The following is a 16,733-nucleotide window of genomic DNA, read 5'->3' as shown; positions in this document are numbered from 1 at the left end:
TGCTTGCTGTCTGTGAACCTTGTTTGTGTTTGTGTGTCTGTGCGCGTGTTTTATGTTTTATGTTTCCTGCTGCTATGTGGTTTTGCGTCTCCCCTTGGCCTGCCTGATGTCTCGTGCTTGTGTCCGGTTGCTTGGCGGCCACTTTTATGTGTGTGTGTGTGCGTGTGTGTGCGCGTTTGTGTACGTTTGTTTGTTTGTGTCTGTGTGTATATGTGTCGTCTCGCCGACCTCAGTGAATGGCGCCTGGTCTTGCTGGTCACCTTGGTCTCAGTGCTCGGTGGCGTGTGGGGGGGGGCACTACCAGCGCACGCGCACCTGCACCAACCCGGCCCCCGAACACGGAGGGGACATCTGCATCGGCCTGCACACGGAGGAGGCCCTCTGTAACACTCACCCCTGTGATGGTAAGACACCCACCCCAACCCCCCCACCTTCCCAAAACAGCTCATCGCAACTGCACACAGCTGCAGATAACGGATGTCTAGGTGTGCTTCCCCTAAATGTACTTTATGTAAATATTTATCCAAACAAACTTGAGAGCCTTTAGAACACAGCTCTATGATAGGAAGACCCCCCCCCCCCCCCCCAACACACATCTCTACGCCCTATGGAATCCCTCCTTCACAAGACAGGTCATCTCAATAGACCACAGCTGCAGATAGGGGATGGGATGCAGCCCTAAATAAACTGGACTTCCATCCATATAAACTTAACTGTGTTGTGCTACTAGTGTCCTTCAACAGCCCACAAGTTATGCTGCATGCTGAATTTACAGAACATAAGCAGCAGCATAAGCATTAGAATGTAATTTCTTTTTCTTTTGGAGGTCAACTTTACCATTAATGATTCAGATTGCAAAAGAGGCTGGCCCTGGGATGTGAGCGTTGAGGATGGAGTGTAGTTTGAGAGATAGAGATGGTGAATTCCCTGGAGATGGATCCACAGATTGCATCTTCTTTACACAGTATTGTGGAGTTTGCCCCAAACTGCCGATCAGACCGAGCCTTGTTTACATCAGTTGCCTACTCAAGTGAAGCCTATCTGCCAAGGGATCACAGCAGGGTTTTTTGCAGTGTGTGCTGTCTGTGTTTCCAGTACAGAGCATTACAGTCTACATTGCTGTAGCACGCATGTCAAGGGGCCCTCTTGGCTCCGTCACTTGAAATCCTCACATCTGCACCCAAAAGGCAACTCAAATATTTATAAAGCGGGCTAATCTGGGAAAGACATGTGAGAGGGGTCTGCATTGCCATATAAAAAGCCCCTGCGGACTCTTGAGCGAATGCACCCCAGTTTTTTTTTTTTTTCTTTCTTTTTTGTTTTTTAAATACAAGCCCTAATCTGTGCTTGATTTCCTGAAGTGCTGGGCTGTGGCATGCGCATTAGTTCCAGGTGGTTCCAGGGAGGTGTCAGAAACATACACCAGGACCGCACCGCCTTGGTGGTGGTCACAGCTTGTGCCCCAGGGCATCTTAAATGCTGCAACTCGCTGCAATGAACTGGAGACAGTAACAGATAACCCAATTTTCTACCCCTTTGCCTTTGAGAGTGTATTTTAGAAGGAGATTAATGCTCCTTTTTTTTTCTCCCCACATTTTTGTTGTTGTTGGAAACCTGTCGCTTGCATAGACCACACTGAGTGGCTAATTGCATTGCAGTTAATCTCCCAATGTAAACAGGGCGAAGCGAACCAGGAGCTGCAGACTAAAGATGCCCACTAGCTGTCCGACAGAGCCCAGTCTGACAGCCCTGCCAGGCCTCCCCCACCCCACCCCACCTGTGACAAGACAGTGATTTAAAGATGGTGGCCGAATGCTGATGAGGTGTGGCGGGGGGCGGGGGGGGGGTGGTCAGTGAAGTGCAGCCTTCGTCCATCAGTGCCAGCAGGCCCCCAGATTATTTTTTTCTACTTTCTGAGCAAACACTTAGTCTGATTGCAGCCAATCAATGGAGATGGATAAAAACAATTATCTCAGCAGCTTAGCATCATTATTAAAGTCATTTTCCAAGGATCACAGCAAACTTCTGAGCCTGAGAGCAATGGCGAAAAGACGCAAGCTAAGTTCTTAACTGACAGGAAAGTCTTCGCACATTAAATTGGAAGTTTAAAAGCCAATCTAGGAAAAGGACATCTTTGTTATATTATTTATATTAAATTGGAAGTTTAAAAGCCAATCTAGGAAAAGGACATCTTTGTTATATTATTTATATTAAATGAAGGAAAAGACACTTGACAATGTGAGCTGCGTAGCAAAGCAAATCCCTTTTGTCATGATGTTTGTGCTCTCGTGTTTATTGTGTGTCTGGAGGAGCAAAACAATGTTTTTGTTTTGCTTACCCCTTCTCTCTCCCTGTGTACTCTATGTGTCTGCTAACGTGCCTGCCACGGGCTGTATGTGACTGCTGGGCTGTTTGTTTCCCATGCGTGGGTGGGCTCGGGTGTTGACACAAAACCCATCTCCCCAAACGTCTGCTGCTGCCACGGCTCCTCAGTGCTCCCTTTGGACAGATACCGTGTGTGTGTGTGTGTGTGTGTAAGAGAGAGAGAGAGCGCGAGTGAGAAAGATTGTGAGTGTCATTTAGCGTGTCTCTTCTTACCGACAGGCGGCTGGATGGCGTGGTCGGTGTGGTCCACCTGCGACGACACAGGCCTACAACTGCGCAGTCGGGCCTGCGGGTCCCAGGGCGGGGCGCCGTGTGTGGGCAACAGCACTGAGCACAGGGACTGCAACGAGATCCCAGGTGGGGACGCCACACACTCGTCTCACACACACACACCGTCTCATCTCACACTCGTCTCACACACACACACACACACACACACACCGTCTCATCTCACACTCGTCACACACACACACCATCTCATCTCACACCCATCACACCACTGCTCCTTGGAGTCAGTATCTCCATGGGGACGCAAGATGGAAAAACAACTGCTTAATAACATGTCCAGTTTTTGCATTTGTGCTTTGTTTAATCAGTTGTATATGCAATACTTATATATAACTCTAAAAATACATTTGAATGGTTTGGGGGTGTTGGGGCAGGGGGGATAGCCCTCTAGTTCTGGCTTAGCTTCCCTAAGCATAAGTGATAACTCATTACATCCCCGAACCAACAGTTTAATGAACAGTCCAGTTTTTGCATTTTGTGTTTTACGTGTTTGATTACGGATACACACACATTATTGTGCATGATGACATTTTGAAAGAAAGTTGCCTTTATATTTTCAGGTAAGATTTTGCACAAAAACTTAATTAATCTACCCAATGAAAATGGCCAGAAGATGTATGGGAGTTTTCTTACTTCTTTGGCAGGTGAAATGGTGGGGATCTCTGAATTATTTAATCAACCTTAGTGCAGACCTCAGCATGCCATTAAGGGGTAGCAGTTTCCAGGTTATCTGGATTGATATATCAGTTCCCTTTGGGTTGAGCTGAAGCGAGTGCTTCAGTGCGAGTAGAATAGGAAGACCATGGGCCTGAGCTTTGGGGGGAGTATGGGTGCGGAATACCAAGTGAACACAGAGGCATAATTAATATTAATGTGATGTCACTACAGCAGTCTCACATCCAATCTCTCTCCAATTTTTTTCAATATTTTAGGGGGCGACGGATGAACAGCAAGGCGAAGGGGGCAGATTTGTCTGAGATTAATCAGGATGTGTGCGCATCTCAATTATAACGCCTTCAAGCACCCATGCACATTTTAAAATATGGGCAAACACACTCCCCGACAGAGACTCACACACGTAGACACACACATACAGACACATACAGACAGACAGACAGACAGACACACACACACTTGTGAAGTGACAGTGTGGCAGTGGCAGTGTGTAGGAAGAGGGAAAGTCTGAGGCTCTTTGGGGATTTGGGAGTGACTCCTCTAATGCGGTCTGATCCACTGTGGCTCACGCCTGGTGCGTCACCCCGGCGGCCTTCTTCTCCCCCTGCTCCTCAAAGCCCTCGCCATCTCATGCAGGAGAGCAGGAGAGCGTTTGATGCTCACTCTGGCTGCAGACCAAACGAAAGACTGGAATCTAACCATCTGTGTTTTGCTCTTTCGGCCCCCCCTTCTCTCCCCCTTTCTCCTCTCTCTCTCCCTCCCTCCCTTTCTCTCTCTCTCTCTCTCTCTCTGTAGTGATTCTTCCAGCGTCCGGCTACGATAAGGAGCAGCTCTGTGGAAGTAAGTAGATCTCAGTGCGTCCTCTTTCTCCTTCCTGTCAGTACACTCCTGTAGCATGAGGATCAGTGTGTGTGTGTGTGACACTGTGTGCATATCCGGACGCATGCATATTGTTTGGCGAGGGCATCACGGGCATGTGGCTATGTGTGAGCGTTCTGTATGCGCATGCGCTATAGCTGCGTGTGTGTGTCCTGTTTTTCATCCAGTCCACAGGAGGTAATGGACACACGCCAGGTGTGTGCTCCCCTTCAAACACCACCATTTTCATTCTTTATCTCTCTCTCCCTCTCCTTACTTATGTATTTATTCCCTCTTTCTCTCTCTCTCTGTAATGTAAATGAGCATCAGAGGAGTGTGCAGGCTGGAGTGATGAGAGAGCAAGTGGATGAGGTGGAGGAGGTGGGGGCGGTGGTGGAGGAGGTGGGGACGGTGGTGGAGTCGACTCTCGTGGGCTCAACTCCATTCTTCACACCCTGCCGCTCCGCTGCGCTCTGAGAGAGGGGTGTGGAGAATGGCAGGGGCTCAGAGCACTCCCACTGTGGCCTACAGGGCCCTTCCAAACACACACACACACACACACACACACACACACACATACACAAACAAACACACACACAACCAGCATTGCACTTGCCTGCACATAAATACACACAGAAAAAGCTCATACATATATATATATACACACACACACACACACACACACACACACACACACACACACAAAACCACCAAGCGTGTACATGCATATACATGCACAGGACCGCACAACACACACACACACACACACACACACACACACACACACACACACAAAACCACCAAGCGTGTACATGCATATACATGCACAGGACCACACAACACACACACACACACACACACACACACACAAAACACACTCTCTCAGTCATTCAGCCCTCAGATGAAATCTACATGAGCTGGCCCTTTGAGGAATGCTGGAAGCCCTGGTGCAGCATGGCAGCCTGTGTAGACACCCTGCCACCAGTCCCTCTTCATCCTCCTCCTCCTCTTCATCCTCCTCCTCCTCCTCCTCGTCTGTCACCACCACACCACACCTCTCCCCTCCACCTCCACCAAACTTACCAGGGGGCTGCCCAGGCCGGTGATGAGGACCTCATTACCCATCATCCCCTTCTTAGAGTTCCACAGTCTACTCAAGGTCCAATTAAAGCAGTCAAGTTCAGTGGTGATGACGCTGGCTCGAGACCCCCCCCCCACACACACACACACATACACACTCTCACGCCTCCTGAGTCCTGTCCTGTAGCACATCCTCACGCAACTCCGACTCTGCCAGACTTCCCTCCCTCCCTCCTTCCTCTCTTTCTTGCGCTTGTTACAGGGTTGTTAAAGCCACTATTGCAGGTATGAAGATGTCACATGGAGTCTTTCAACATGTATCTGCTGATGTTAGACAGCCACAAGGGACTGGGTTTAAAGGGCTTAGCATTGTTTGCATTTATATATTTTTTTTTATTATATAACAACTTTTAATTTTATAATAACTTTTATTGAAAGAGACTTACAAAATGAGGAGTAATATTCAAGCTACGTTGCAAAGGAGACCATAGGTAACAATAAATACTACTTCACAAGTACCACGGGTCGTCATTAGTCTCAATTCTGTATTCGAGATTTGCAAACTCACTGCCTAAATGTTTTTTTTTCTCCTCCCTTGCCTATAGGGTTCACGCTCCTTCACCTCATAGCCACAGGCGTGTCCTGTTTCTTGGGCGCGGGTCTTCTGTCGTTCCTCGTGTATATTTACTGCCAGCGCTTCCACAAGCAGTCGCAGGAGTCGGCAGTCATCCACCCCACCACGCCTAATCACCTCAACTACAAGGGAAACACCACGCCAAAGAACGAGAAATACACGCCCATGGAATTCAAGGTAGGTGTGCCTCAACTAGGATTTGTCTCAGTATGTCCTATTAGTGAAGGATTAATATGGCTGAAGGCCTAAATTCAGCACAAAAAATATTTGTTTTAATTTATTTACTTCTGTGTGTGTGTGTACATAAAGCAATGTAGTTTATCAGTCATTGATCTGTAGATTTAGTGACCTAGTTTCTCATGAGAGAAATGAGAGTTTACAGATTACTGCTCATGTGTAATACTAGGACTGGGCTCAGACTTTCCTCCAGGCGAGTTGGTTGGCCACCTCTCCTGGCCCCTCTGCGGGTCCTCGCACACACACTCAGCCTTTATTAATGGCTTCCATTAGGCTGTTTAAGCAGCACTCGGGCAATGGACTCCCACAGCTGGATGTGACTGATTGTCTTGCCCATCCAATTAGCCTAGCTCCCCTCCCCCACCCTCTCCCGCCACCTTCTGTTCTGCCACCTGTGTGAGCCTGGTGCCACGGATATTATTGATCTCCTCTCCTTTGTTTTTCTGTGGTCTCCTCTGATCTCATTTCTGGCTCCTCATACTTTGGGTACCAGTGCTTAAGTTAATAAATGGCTGTTACTGAAGTAGCAATGCTACTTACTGCCAGTCCTCTCTGGTAAAGCCTGTGGTAATGTGAAGAGGTTTTTGCAGAAAACTGGAAAGAATATGGAAAGTTACTTCAGGTACTTTAAAGAACCTGAAAGATGTTCTCAATAACAGCTGGGCTACACAGACAGCTAAAGTATAGTGTACATGGACCACAAAAATAGTTTTAGAAACTGATCTAATTTTTGCATGTGTCCATGCCACTCTCTCGTTTGGTGTAGTCACTTCCATTGATTATAGTAGCATATGTTCCACTTCAGGTACACATCCAGTGTAGAGCAGCTGTAATTATTAAGGTGATAAGAAGCATTACTGTAGGTCTTGTTGCATGATTTAAACTCTGATTTATCATTGAACCAAGTACCGACCCCTGTGGAACCTCATCATTACAGATAGGGATCAAAGGAAACTGTTTAGCAATGTGGTTGTGACAGTCACCCAAGAATAGTCAAAAAGTACAACTGTTTTATATGTGTGACAGGCATGTTTGTGCCTCTTGATTCTTTCAGGCATACCACAACCAACTGTAAAGTAAGACAGTGTGTTGAATTGCATACATTTACACTGCTGCTTTGCAGAAAAACTCACCCTGAGTGATCCTTTAGTCACCGTTGTGCATTTCACACATCTTCTAATGCAATTACTGAGCTGCCTCTGCTATCACTCAGGAGTCTTGAAATAAATTACTTTCCTCACAAGAACTGTGAAATGGCCTTTCCATGACACGTTCATCCATGACCCATAGGTCTCTGCATTTTAATTATTGATTTGCTCCCCCCACCCCTCAGATGCATTAGATATTACTAATGAATAACACTGACTGTTTCACACCTTTGCACTTTCCTCTCCTCCAATCGTTATTTGATTTCTGTGAGTGTGAATGAAAGAGAGAATAAAAGAGAGAATGAAAGAGAGAATAAAAGAGAGAATACTTATCCGTATCCCTTTTTATAGTCCCCGTCTTCTTCTCTCTGCAGACTTTGAATAAGAATAACCTGCTACCGGATGAGCGGACCAACTTCTTCCCATCGCCCCTCCAGCAGACGAACGTCTACACCACCACGTACTATCCCGCGGCCCTGGGCAAGTACGACTACCGTCCGGACTCCTCCCCTTCCCCGTGCAGAACCTACAACAGCTGAGACCCGTCTTCTAGTCTCCCATGAGGCCGTCGCCATGGTGACAGGACTGGCTTTTATCACTGGACCTCTTTTTGCCCTCCCCCAGCTCCAAGTCCCCCTTCATCTTTCTCCTCTTCCCCTGTTTCTCTAAAACCTCTGAACCCTCTGTGTCTCGCGGAGGGGGGGGGCGGGGGGGGGGGGGGGGGGGGTGCCCTTCTAGAACATTCCACCCAACTGTCCTTACCTCATCCCCTCCCACACTGGAGGAGAGAGGCCTGTCACTCAACCCCCAGTGCGTTCCAGTTGGAACGGCTGGAGGCGTCACAGCTTATGTTTCCGAGGATCGTTTGGCGAGGCCGATACTTGCTAACGAAGACCCTGAGTAAACTCACTGTAAGGAGCCTGTCGGCTGAACTGAGTGACTCTCCATGGGGATCTCGCAAGCATGAGATCCCTCCATCTCATAAATAGGAAATCCCACAGGAGGCAGTTACTGGAATCCTCTTTGGACTCTCAATCACACTCTGTGAAGTGGAGGCAGGAGCAAGTGGAGATCAGGATTTAAAAAAAGGAAAAATGACTACAAGAGCTCATGACGGAGCCTGTGGTTACAGCAGTTGATACACAGCACCCACACATCTACCACAGGCAAGGACCTTGAACCCTGAACGGCAGTTGGACTCTAGAACCGTTGGTGGTCCCTTGAGAGCCCCCGTCTGTCTGTCTGGAGGAGAGCGTGCACGATAAAGACATTCAGTGTATGTGTGTGTGTTTGTGTGTTGTGTGTGTGTGTGTGTGTGTGTGTGTATGTGTGTGTGAAATCCAGTGTTGGAAAAAAAAAAAAAGATTTCCAAAAGGATAACACGCTGCCAGTAGTGCTGGTCTCAGGAGCTTTTAGTTTGTGCCACACATTCCCCTGCATACTCTGTATAGGAGTATACGAGTCTTAGGAATTGGTTCACCATTTGGAGCGGAAGAACTAATGGGGGGGGGGGGGGGTGTAGGTGCACGATTGCTATGGCACCTGCTGTCATGGAGATTATGGATATCTTGGAACAGGAATTCTTCTAAGTGTTAGGGGTTGGGAGCATCACTGGTGCCTGTTGATGAAATGAGAAACTATTGGAGAATAACTTCTATTCAACTGTTTATTTGTTTTTTTTTTCCTTTTTTGTGGGAAGGGGGAATCTGCTTGCGTCTTTGAATGGATGCATCCTACTGAGTACTGTATGCCCTGATGGTCATATAAGATATGCCAAACGTACCAGGGTGGACTGAGTTTTAATATGGTAGAATATACTGATAGTGTGGCACTTGTTTTTTAATGGTTATTTTTAAGATGGAAATATTTGTTCTTCATAGATTAGATGGATAGTAAAGTCTATTTAAACCGCAGTATGTCAGATCGTGGAGGGATTGAGAATGGTTAAAGATGCCATTTGAAGATACACATATTCTTTTCAGATATGTAGAGGCAATATATTATTAATTACCACTTTTTTGCATATAGGAAAACCCCATAGATTATTATATGTAATGGAAAATATTCATAATTTATAACTGTAGCAAAAATCACTGGCTCTCTTCTTAATAGCTAAATCATGCTTTTCTAAAAGTGATTGGAATGTAAGTGCTGATATACATTCTACATTTGTGTGTGTGTGTGTGTGCGCGCGCGCGTGCATACATGTATATATGTGTGTGTGTGTGCATATGTGTGGTGCGTGTGTGTGCGTGCGTGCCTGTGCACGTTGTATGTGTGCATGTGTGTATGGACATGCACTTCTGTGCATGAGTGTACTGTATGGTCAGGTCAGTCCCATGTCTTGTTATAAAGCTCTACTGTCAATGTCGTCACTTTGTGGGTGGGCTCTGTACCAGTCAAATGCAAGCACCAGACTGCATTGTGTCCAAACACACGTGCCCAGGCTGCTTGTCTCTGTGTTTTTTTCCTGCACATCATCATGTTTGACAACCGAGGGATATATGATCATCAGAAGCATAAAAATGTGATATTTATATTGAAGCCTGGTTTCGGAAACAGAGGCACTGGAGAACTATTTTTTATTACGCCGCTTGTTCAATGAATGCAAACCAGCAGTGCTATCGGTTCAGCTACGCACGAGAGCTCTTATCTCTGTACATAGGAGGCGCCCTTCTGCGCCAACACAAGAAAAATGACATCTAAAGGCTAGTGTAATATAAATGTATATTGTATAGCTAACACTGTTTTTGTTTTCTTTTTTAAAAAAGGCCTTATAGTTGTTTAAATAAAGAACAGCGTATGTGTACACAGTATATACCAACCATATGAGCGTGTGGGGATTGAACCTGTCAGTGACATCCAGTGGCATATGATGGACAGGATTGCCGATTTCATCTTGAATAATAAAAACGAAGGTATCTGGACTACGTGTCTGAATGATAACTCACCGTGAGGTAATCCTGTGTTAGTATTTATGTCCATATGTCACTTGTGGTTCCGGGGGCACCTCATTCTGTAAGGGAGAAATCTGCTATTCATTATGGTAAACACCACTGGCCCAGGACCTGTGTCGGTCAAAATTACAGGACTCCTGACTCAACATAGCTGTCTGTATCAAATTGGTGATTTATGGTGGAAGGATCAGTAAATGACTCTTCCAAGGGACTTCTGCATCGCCATCCAACTAATTTACATTAAGAGTGTTGTGGTCTGGAACCCCCTTGACGAGGGATTCATTTGGGTTTGGTCCAACACTACAGTTATTGGACCATTTCAAAGAGTAATATCATACTGAAAACTAAGCTTGTCAGCCAGGAGAGCGAGATATATTAATCTTTTATCTTCTCTTCCATGAGTACAGTCAGTACATTATATCTTACCATTCCAATTTCAGTTAGTTTATCTTTGTAACTGATAATGAGACTCAAATTTCAGTTTTGATGTAATGCAGCCTTTTTGAGGCTGTCTTTCTGTTAGCATGTGAAACACTCCTCAGACCTAGCTGATTCTGATTAGTTGATGTCTAAGTGGGTCCACTGATTTTTTTCCAAACTTATTTCCCAGTAAAAGCTAGGCGGACAGTGGCAGGCTAGCTCATGTGCCCTTTAAAAATAAAAATAAAAACTTAGCAAGCGGTTATTTCAGACCAAGTCAATACATTTGAGCATTTGATCTGGGGATAAATGTAGGTCCTGTTTTCTACCACCACCTCCTCTTAAGGTTCACTCTGGATCTGGTATTGGATGGAGTTCTGGATCTGGTATTGGATAGGTATTGGATAGAGTTCTGGATCTGGCATTGAGGCTCTCCGTCCCCACAAGGCGTGGTAACCTTCTATGCAACTGACCTGGTGGTACTGTTAGATATGTGATGTAGACTATAATCACTGCCTTTTAGACACTGTGAATTTTTTGGTACTCTATATTTTTGTACATTGTACATTGTAAAGGATAATAAAAACCTCGATGCCAACCGAAACGCCTGTTCTCCCCCTCTTTGTTTTCTTTCTTTTTTTTCTTTTTTCACCTCATTTTCTCCCACATGTCTCCAATGTTATTGTAGCATCTCTCTCCCTCTCCATTGCTGTTGTTGACGGAAAGGTAGGCCCAATGGAATTGGCCCGGGACCGACGCCATCCCTCTAAATCCTGTGTCAGGCTCGCTATCACCCGTCCCCATTTGTTTGTGCAGCGTCGTGCTCGGCTAGCTCCAATTGGACTTGAGTGATAGGAAGGCCCACGGCGCTGCTGACGTGACACATCCAGTACAGGGGAGTCGCACCGTCTGCTGTTTGGCGCCATTCCACCATGACGGGCACACGCTGCAGCGCGGGCTACATTGAGAATGTGTGTTTGTTTCACACCACTCTGTTTTGTTTGGGATGCGTTGTGTGTGCCAGTGGAAACTGACGCCTGATAAGCTGCAGACAGGCAGGTAGTACCCCAGTAAACAAAATAAAGTCCTGGCGACGTCCCCTAAAGGTCCCCTGGCGAACGTCACCTCCTCGACATTGTGTAGGGTTCCCTTTACGTCCCGCGGAGCTCTGTTCGGGAGGTCTAAAAGACGTCTACGAGACTTTGAGAGGACGTCCTGTATGGTCACCGCGACGTTATGCGCGCGACGTTTATATGTCCGCGATGGTAAAAAAAAAAAAAAAAAAAACATGAATCGCGATTTGGTATGGTATTACATCCTGTAAATCTCACCGCTGCTTGGAGAGAGGTAGACGGAACATGAACACGCATTAATGACTTGTTCAACAACTATGCAATCAACTTCACTCACCTCATATTTTCACGCATGTATGAAATCACGTCCTCCGAATGCATTACACTGATGAATAGACATGGACATGTATACCGGGCTAGGATGTGCTGCTTTCACATAGCGGTGTCATTTTCTTAATAAACTAATACGACGTTTTAATGGGCATATCCCGTAGCATATTGTTCAAAACATCATCAGAGTAGGCCTAGGCTAGCCTAAGGTAAATTGTTCAAACCATATTGTTTCAAAATATTAAAAACTAATAATAGCCAAAAATACTAAATGAATCGCAATGCATGGAAGCAAAACTCAACATGAAATAAAGTACATGAAACATAACTAGAATGCATTGACGTTATATCCACTCGTTTTCTTGGACCTGCTGTGATCAAACAGGGACAGCCTATAAATGTAAGCCTTTTTTCCTGGAACATTGCAGATAAAGAAAAATGTATCGTTTTCTCTAGGCTATGAATGCTCTTTATAGCAAACTTTAAGATGAAATAAATAGATTCTGATGTTTCTATTCTATATCATTGTTTTTATTAATAAACAGTAAGGCTCTGGTGAGGCAGAGAGCTTCTGCTCCTCGTTAGAAATCTCATCGGATATGTGCACTCTTTGCTGTTTTCACAAGGAGCTGTTGTAACATCGGGGACAGCTAGGCCTATGCGTGACAGTTTTAAACGCGAGCATGCGTCAAATAAATTACAATGACATTTAAACAAGTCATGAAGAAGCAGTATCCTTAATTCTTCTGCAATGTAGAGCTAGATCGTTTTGCTTTACAAATTAAGTAGTCACTTATGTTGCTAGACAACCCTAAACAAATGCTACGTGGTCTGTTTTTAACATTTCTCTAGTTTTATTGCATCGTAGGCTATTCAGCTCCAAAAGCCGGTTCAGTCCCAATTCGGCCGTGTGTGTGTTTCTGAAAATAAAACAGATAATAAGTACGTGACTACGTTAAATAAACCACAGCCTATTTAGAGCATGTTACATGCATCACGTAAGCATCACATCAGATAACATTTTGATAAAATCCCTTCCCTAGTTTGTAACGTTATACATTAACGTTCAACTCAAAATGTATGTGCTACATAATTCAGCATGTCTGCATGCAGACATGCTGAATTATGTAATTATGTAGCACATACATTTTGAGTTTAACGTTAACCCTTTTCCCAGTTTATGAAGTTGTGCGTATATGAGCAAAGTAGACATATGGTTCTACTTTGCTCTTAGACGCACAACTTCATAAACTGTATGATATGTTGCCTTAGACTACGGTAGGCTAATGCAGCTACTGCTAGAGACTAGATAGATAGATACTTTAGTCATCCCCAGACGTGTAACGTGAAGTCGTGCATGGATGTGATGTCTCCGTCCTGCAGGCGGTAGCCAGAGCGCTCTCAACTCCGCTGCCATGTGTGAATAAACAAACGTCCCCCCATGTCCCCGGTATAACGTTATTGTCGGGTCCTTAGGAGGCATTTGAAATGACCAAATGCAAATGTCATCCGAGGGACCTGACGGTGACGTCCCCAGAAAGTCCTGCACTGGTCGTCACGCAATAACCAAACGATAACTTGCTCCGGACGTCAATAAGGTCACCGGAACGTCCGCTAAAGAACATGACGTTCGGGACCAAACGGGGACGTCGTGAATGTCGGCATGAGGTCCGGGGGACCAGGCGCGCCTGCAGGTGTACGTCCGTACGCACTGTGCGTACCATCAGGCTCAACAACGAGAGAAAATTTCCCTGTGTGTGTGTAATGTGTATTCACACCAAATTGGCCCACCATACCTTCCCAACTATGCACAGTATCCCATTAGCTGCCATCAGGCTATTTACAATTTTCTATTACGTAACTTAGTGAACACTTATCAAAATTAACGCGCACACATTTTGTTTGAACAGGAGACACAATACGCATGCAGGCACGTAGGCTAGGCCTACTTGTTTTCTTTTACTCGGCTATCTATCTATATGGTTATCAGCACACAATGTTGAGCTAATTCACTAATTCAATACTCATGATGGATCACAAGTTTAAACAACAGAAAGTATGGAGGCAGCAAAGCTAGAGGAGTTATTCAGAGATGGGCAAGAACAAGGTAGGCAATTGGTGTGCTTGTCAGAACGTTAGACTGCATTACAGCTGTTTAAAGCCAGACGTCAAGAACAAAACAAGGTAACTTTAGCTAGGGCTGTATCAAGTTGTCCAAATGAATAGGTCATAGTAGACGTTGTTGTTGTATTATTGCATGCATGTGGATGTTGTTATGCTATGTAGGCTATTTTTTTGCTGACCAATGCACGGCTAAACCGGGAAACGGACAAATATTGTCCATGCGTAGCCTATTTCATTTTTTTTGCGGGGGGGCGATGGGTCGGGTGTGCGTACCATAGCATTAATTCCTGCAGGCGCCCCTGCGGTGGACGTCCCGTATTTGTCGGGACAGTGTGACAATCTCACAGGCTGGTTGCTATTTACCATGCTGTTGAGCATTTCAGAATGCACATTCTATTCAATTATTTTGTGATGGTCCAAGAAAATAAATGAAAATGTTGACCTGGATGCACCGTCTGAAAGTCAGAAGCCATTTTTGTAAGAAAAGCTTGAGCTTCCGTTAATAAATGTCAATTCTCAATGTCTACTGCAATATTGAGCGAGGTCGGGGAACAGGTGAGCTGTACAAGTGCATGGTTCACAATGACATTTCAGGAAACAACATTTTCTTCCAAACTAATTCATTTGTGATGTTTGAACAAGTTGGATGAGACCACCCCGTTGTGCACGGAGGCTAGGGACAGAACTAATTGGCAGGGGAGGAGCTGTCAAAAGTAGATGAGCCGCACAAGAACACTGATCATTTCTTAACAGGGCCTTGGCAGAGTACATCAGGAGAATAATTTCCTCCACAACGCTGAGAATCATGGCAATAGTAGGAATATTAATGCTGTTTTGTTGTCCTGTCTCGCCCCATTCGAGACAGGAAGCACGCTCCCCTGAATTTCTTCCAGCTGGCCTCAAAGGTTCTTTGTTTTTATTGATCTGATTGCAATATTCTTACACAATCATTTCCTTGGGTTAACTACAGGGAAATAGACTTGGAATTGGCACAGTGAATCATACTGAATCCTATCCTAAAGGTAGATTGACTCGTGTGGATGATTTGTATAGAATATATATTTAGAGCCATATCCTGTGTGTGTAATCCAGTGAAATGCAGATTTGGTGTAATGTGTTCACATTTTCTGACAGATCTGAATTTCTCAGCTCCTGGAGGATAAACAAATTCAATAATCCTCAGCACAAATTGAATTTGAAGGAGGATTGACTCCATAATTTGAGCTCCTCGTTATTATTTTAAGTCGAGGGCATGGAATTAAGCCTTGATACTGAGGATTATTACACAGTAGCTTGTGATACCTGAACGCTGCCTGTTGGAGGCGGGTGGTGGGTGGCAGTGACTACCCAAATAACTCCTTCCCATCTTGACAGACTCCACACCTTAGGCTATCTTGTTCTAAATCAATTCATCAATATTTAAGCCTGAAAGTTGGTGAAACTCCAAGTGAAAGTGAGTGAGAGAGAGCGAAACTGGACAAGAGACCTTGTCCTGAGTCGGTGTGCGTTCTTATGCCGAGACCTAAGAGGTCGTGCCATCTTATTTCCTCGGCTGAGCGCGTTGCGGCTGGAGCCAGCAATCAGTCAGAGACTCGGAGCGGGAATTATTGATGAGCACCAGGTGGCATCAATCACCCACTATCTCCTGACAGACTGGCACTGACGGATCACCGCCGCCGCCCCACTCCACCCCGTGCCCTGTGAGCCGAGGGAGATGAACCTCACCAGCGGGGCGGAGACAGGCAAAGCAAGGCAGTGGTGCAGCAGGGAGGAGAGGATGAGGCTGAATGACCGAGAGAGAGAGAGGAAGGAAGGAAGGAGAGAGAGAGAGAGAGGAGGGAAGGAGAGAGGAGCTCATCTGCCAGTCTGAATCATCATTCTGCTGAACCTAATCAGTGGCATAAGGTGGATGGATGCTCTCAATATGGTCCTACAGATGAACGGTTCTCATTCATTTTTTTATGGACTCGCAAAAACTAAAGCACTTTTAGTGATAATCATTAAACTCTCATTTTCATAGGGAGCAAAATAACACTCCTTAGACATCAATGACAAAAAAATCATGATGGAAATGGCATCTCACCACAAACACTGGTTATGTACAAATAAGTCTGACAGAACTGAAACTGCTATATTAGATTCAGACATATCACTACAGAAGCTGGCAGACGTTAGATCTGGATGCAATCTGGATTTCTGTTGCATTCTCTGGACTTGAATTGTGAGCATATTGTTGGGATAATTAATGCATTATCTAATGCTATGTGACTTTCCCCTTCACTTAAGGTTTCTCAGTGGCTCTTGTTTGCCCAAAAGGGACGTGATAAAGAGAATGTTTCCCTTAAAACATGTTTCTGAGTGTATCCCATATCCAGAGGTGGGAAAGTCCAACTTCAGAAAGTACAAGTCCTACCACATCTGTGCCAACCATTCACTTAAACCAGTTGATTCTAATTAGCACAACTCTTCAGCCAGGTGGAGTACCTAATTGGTGAGATCACTTGTGTTACACGGTTGGACTTTT

The 16,733-nt window shown here is 45.3% G+C and overlaps 1 protein-coding gene across 4 annotated transcripts in view; it reads left to right on the top strand.

Moving 5' to 3' along the window:
- Window positions 1-11,286, top strand: part of sema5ba (sema domain, seven thrombospondin repeats (type 1 and type 1-like), transmembrane domain (TM) and short cytoplasmic domain, (semaphorin) 5Ba) — a 63,906-nt gene extending 52,620 nt beyond the window's left edge. The window contains exons 16-20 of one of the 4 annotated variants that reach the window (XM_042084656.1): window positions 234-404; window positions 2,605-2,742; window positions 4,144-4,188; window positions 5,892-6,097; window positions 7,680-11,286. In XM_042084656.1, the coding sequence (XP_041940590.1) occupies window positions 234-404; window positions 2,605-2,742; window positions 4,144-4,188; window positions 5,892-6,097; window positions 7,680-7,844 (725 nt within the window). In that variant the 3' untranslated portion in view covers window positions 7,845-11,286. Of the gene's footprint in view, window positions 1-233; window positions 405-2,604; window positions 2,743-4,143; window positions 4,189-5,891; window positions 6,098-7,211; window positions 7,630-7,656 lie in introns of those variants that run through there. The other 3 variants (XM_042084657.1, XM_042084659.1, XM_042084660.1) reach the window with 3 other exon arrangements.
- Window positions 11,287-16,733: the final 5,447 nt, after the last annotated feature.

This window comes from Alosa sapidissima, chromosome 2, assembly GCF_018492685.1.
Source record: "Alosa sapidissima isolate fAloSap1 chromosome 2, fAloSap1.pri, whole genome shotgun sequence".
In the NCBI taxonomy this organism is placed as follows: domain Eukaryota; kingdom Metazoa; phylum Chordata; class Actinopteri; order Clupeiformes; family Clupeidae; genus Alosa; species Alosa sapidissima.
This window is presented reverse-complemented; position numbering and strand designations above follow the sequence as displayed.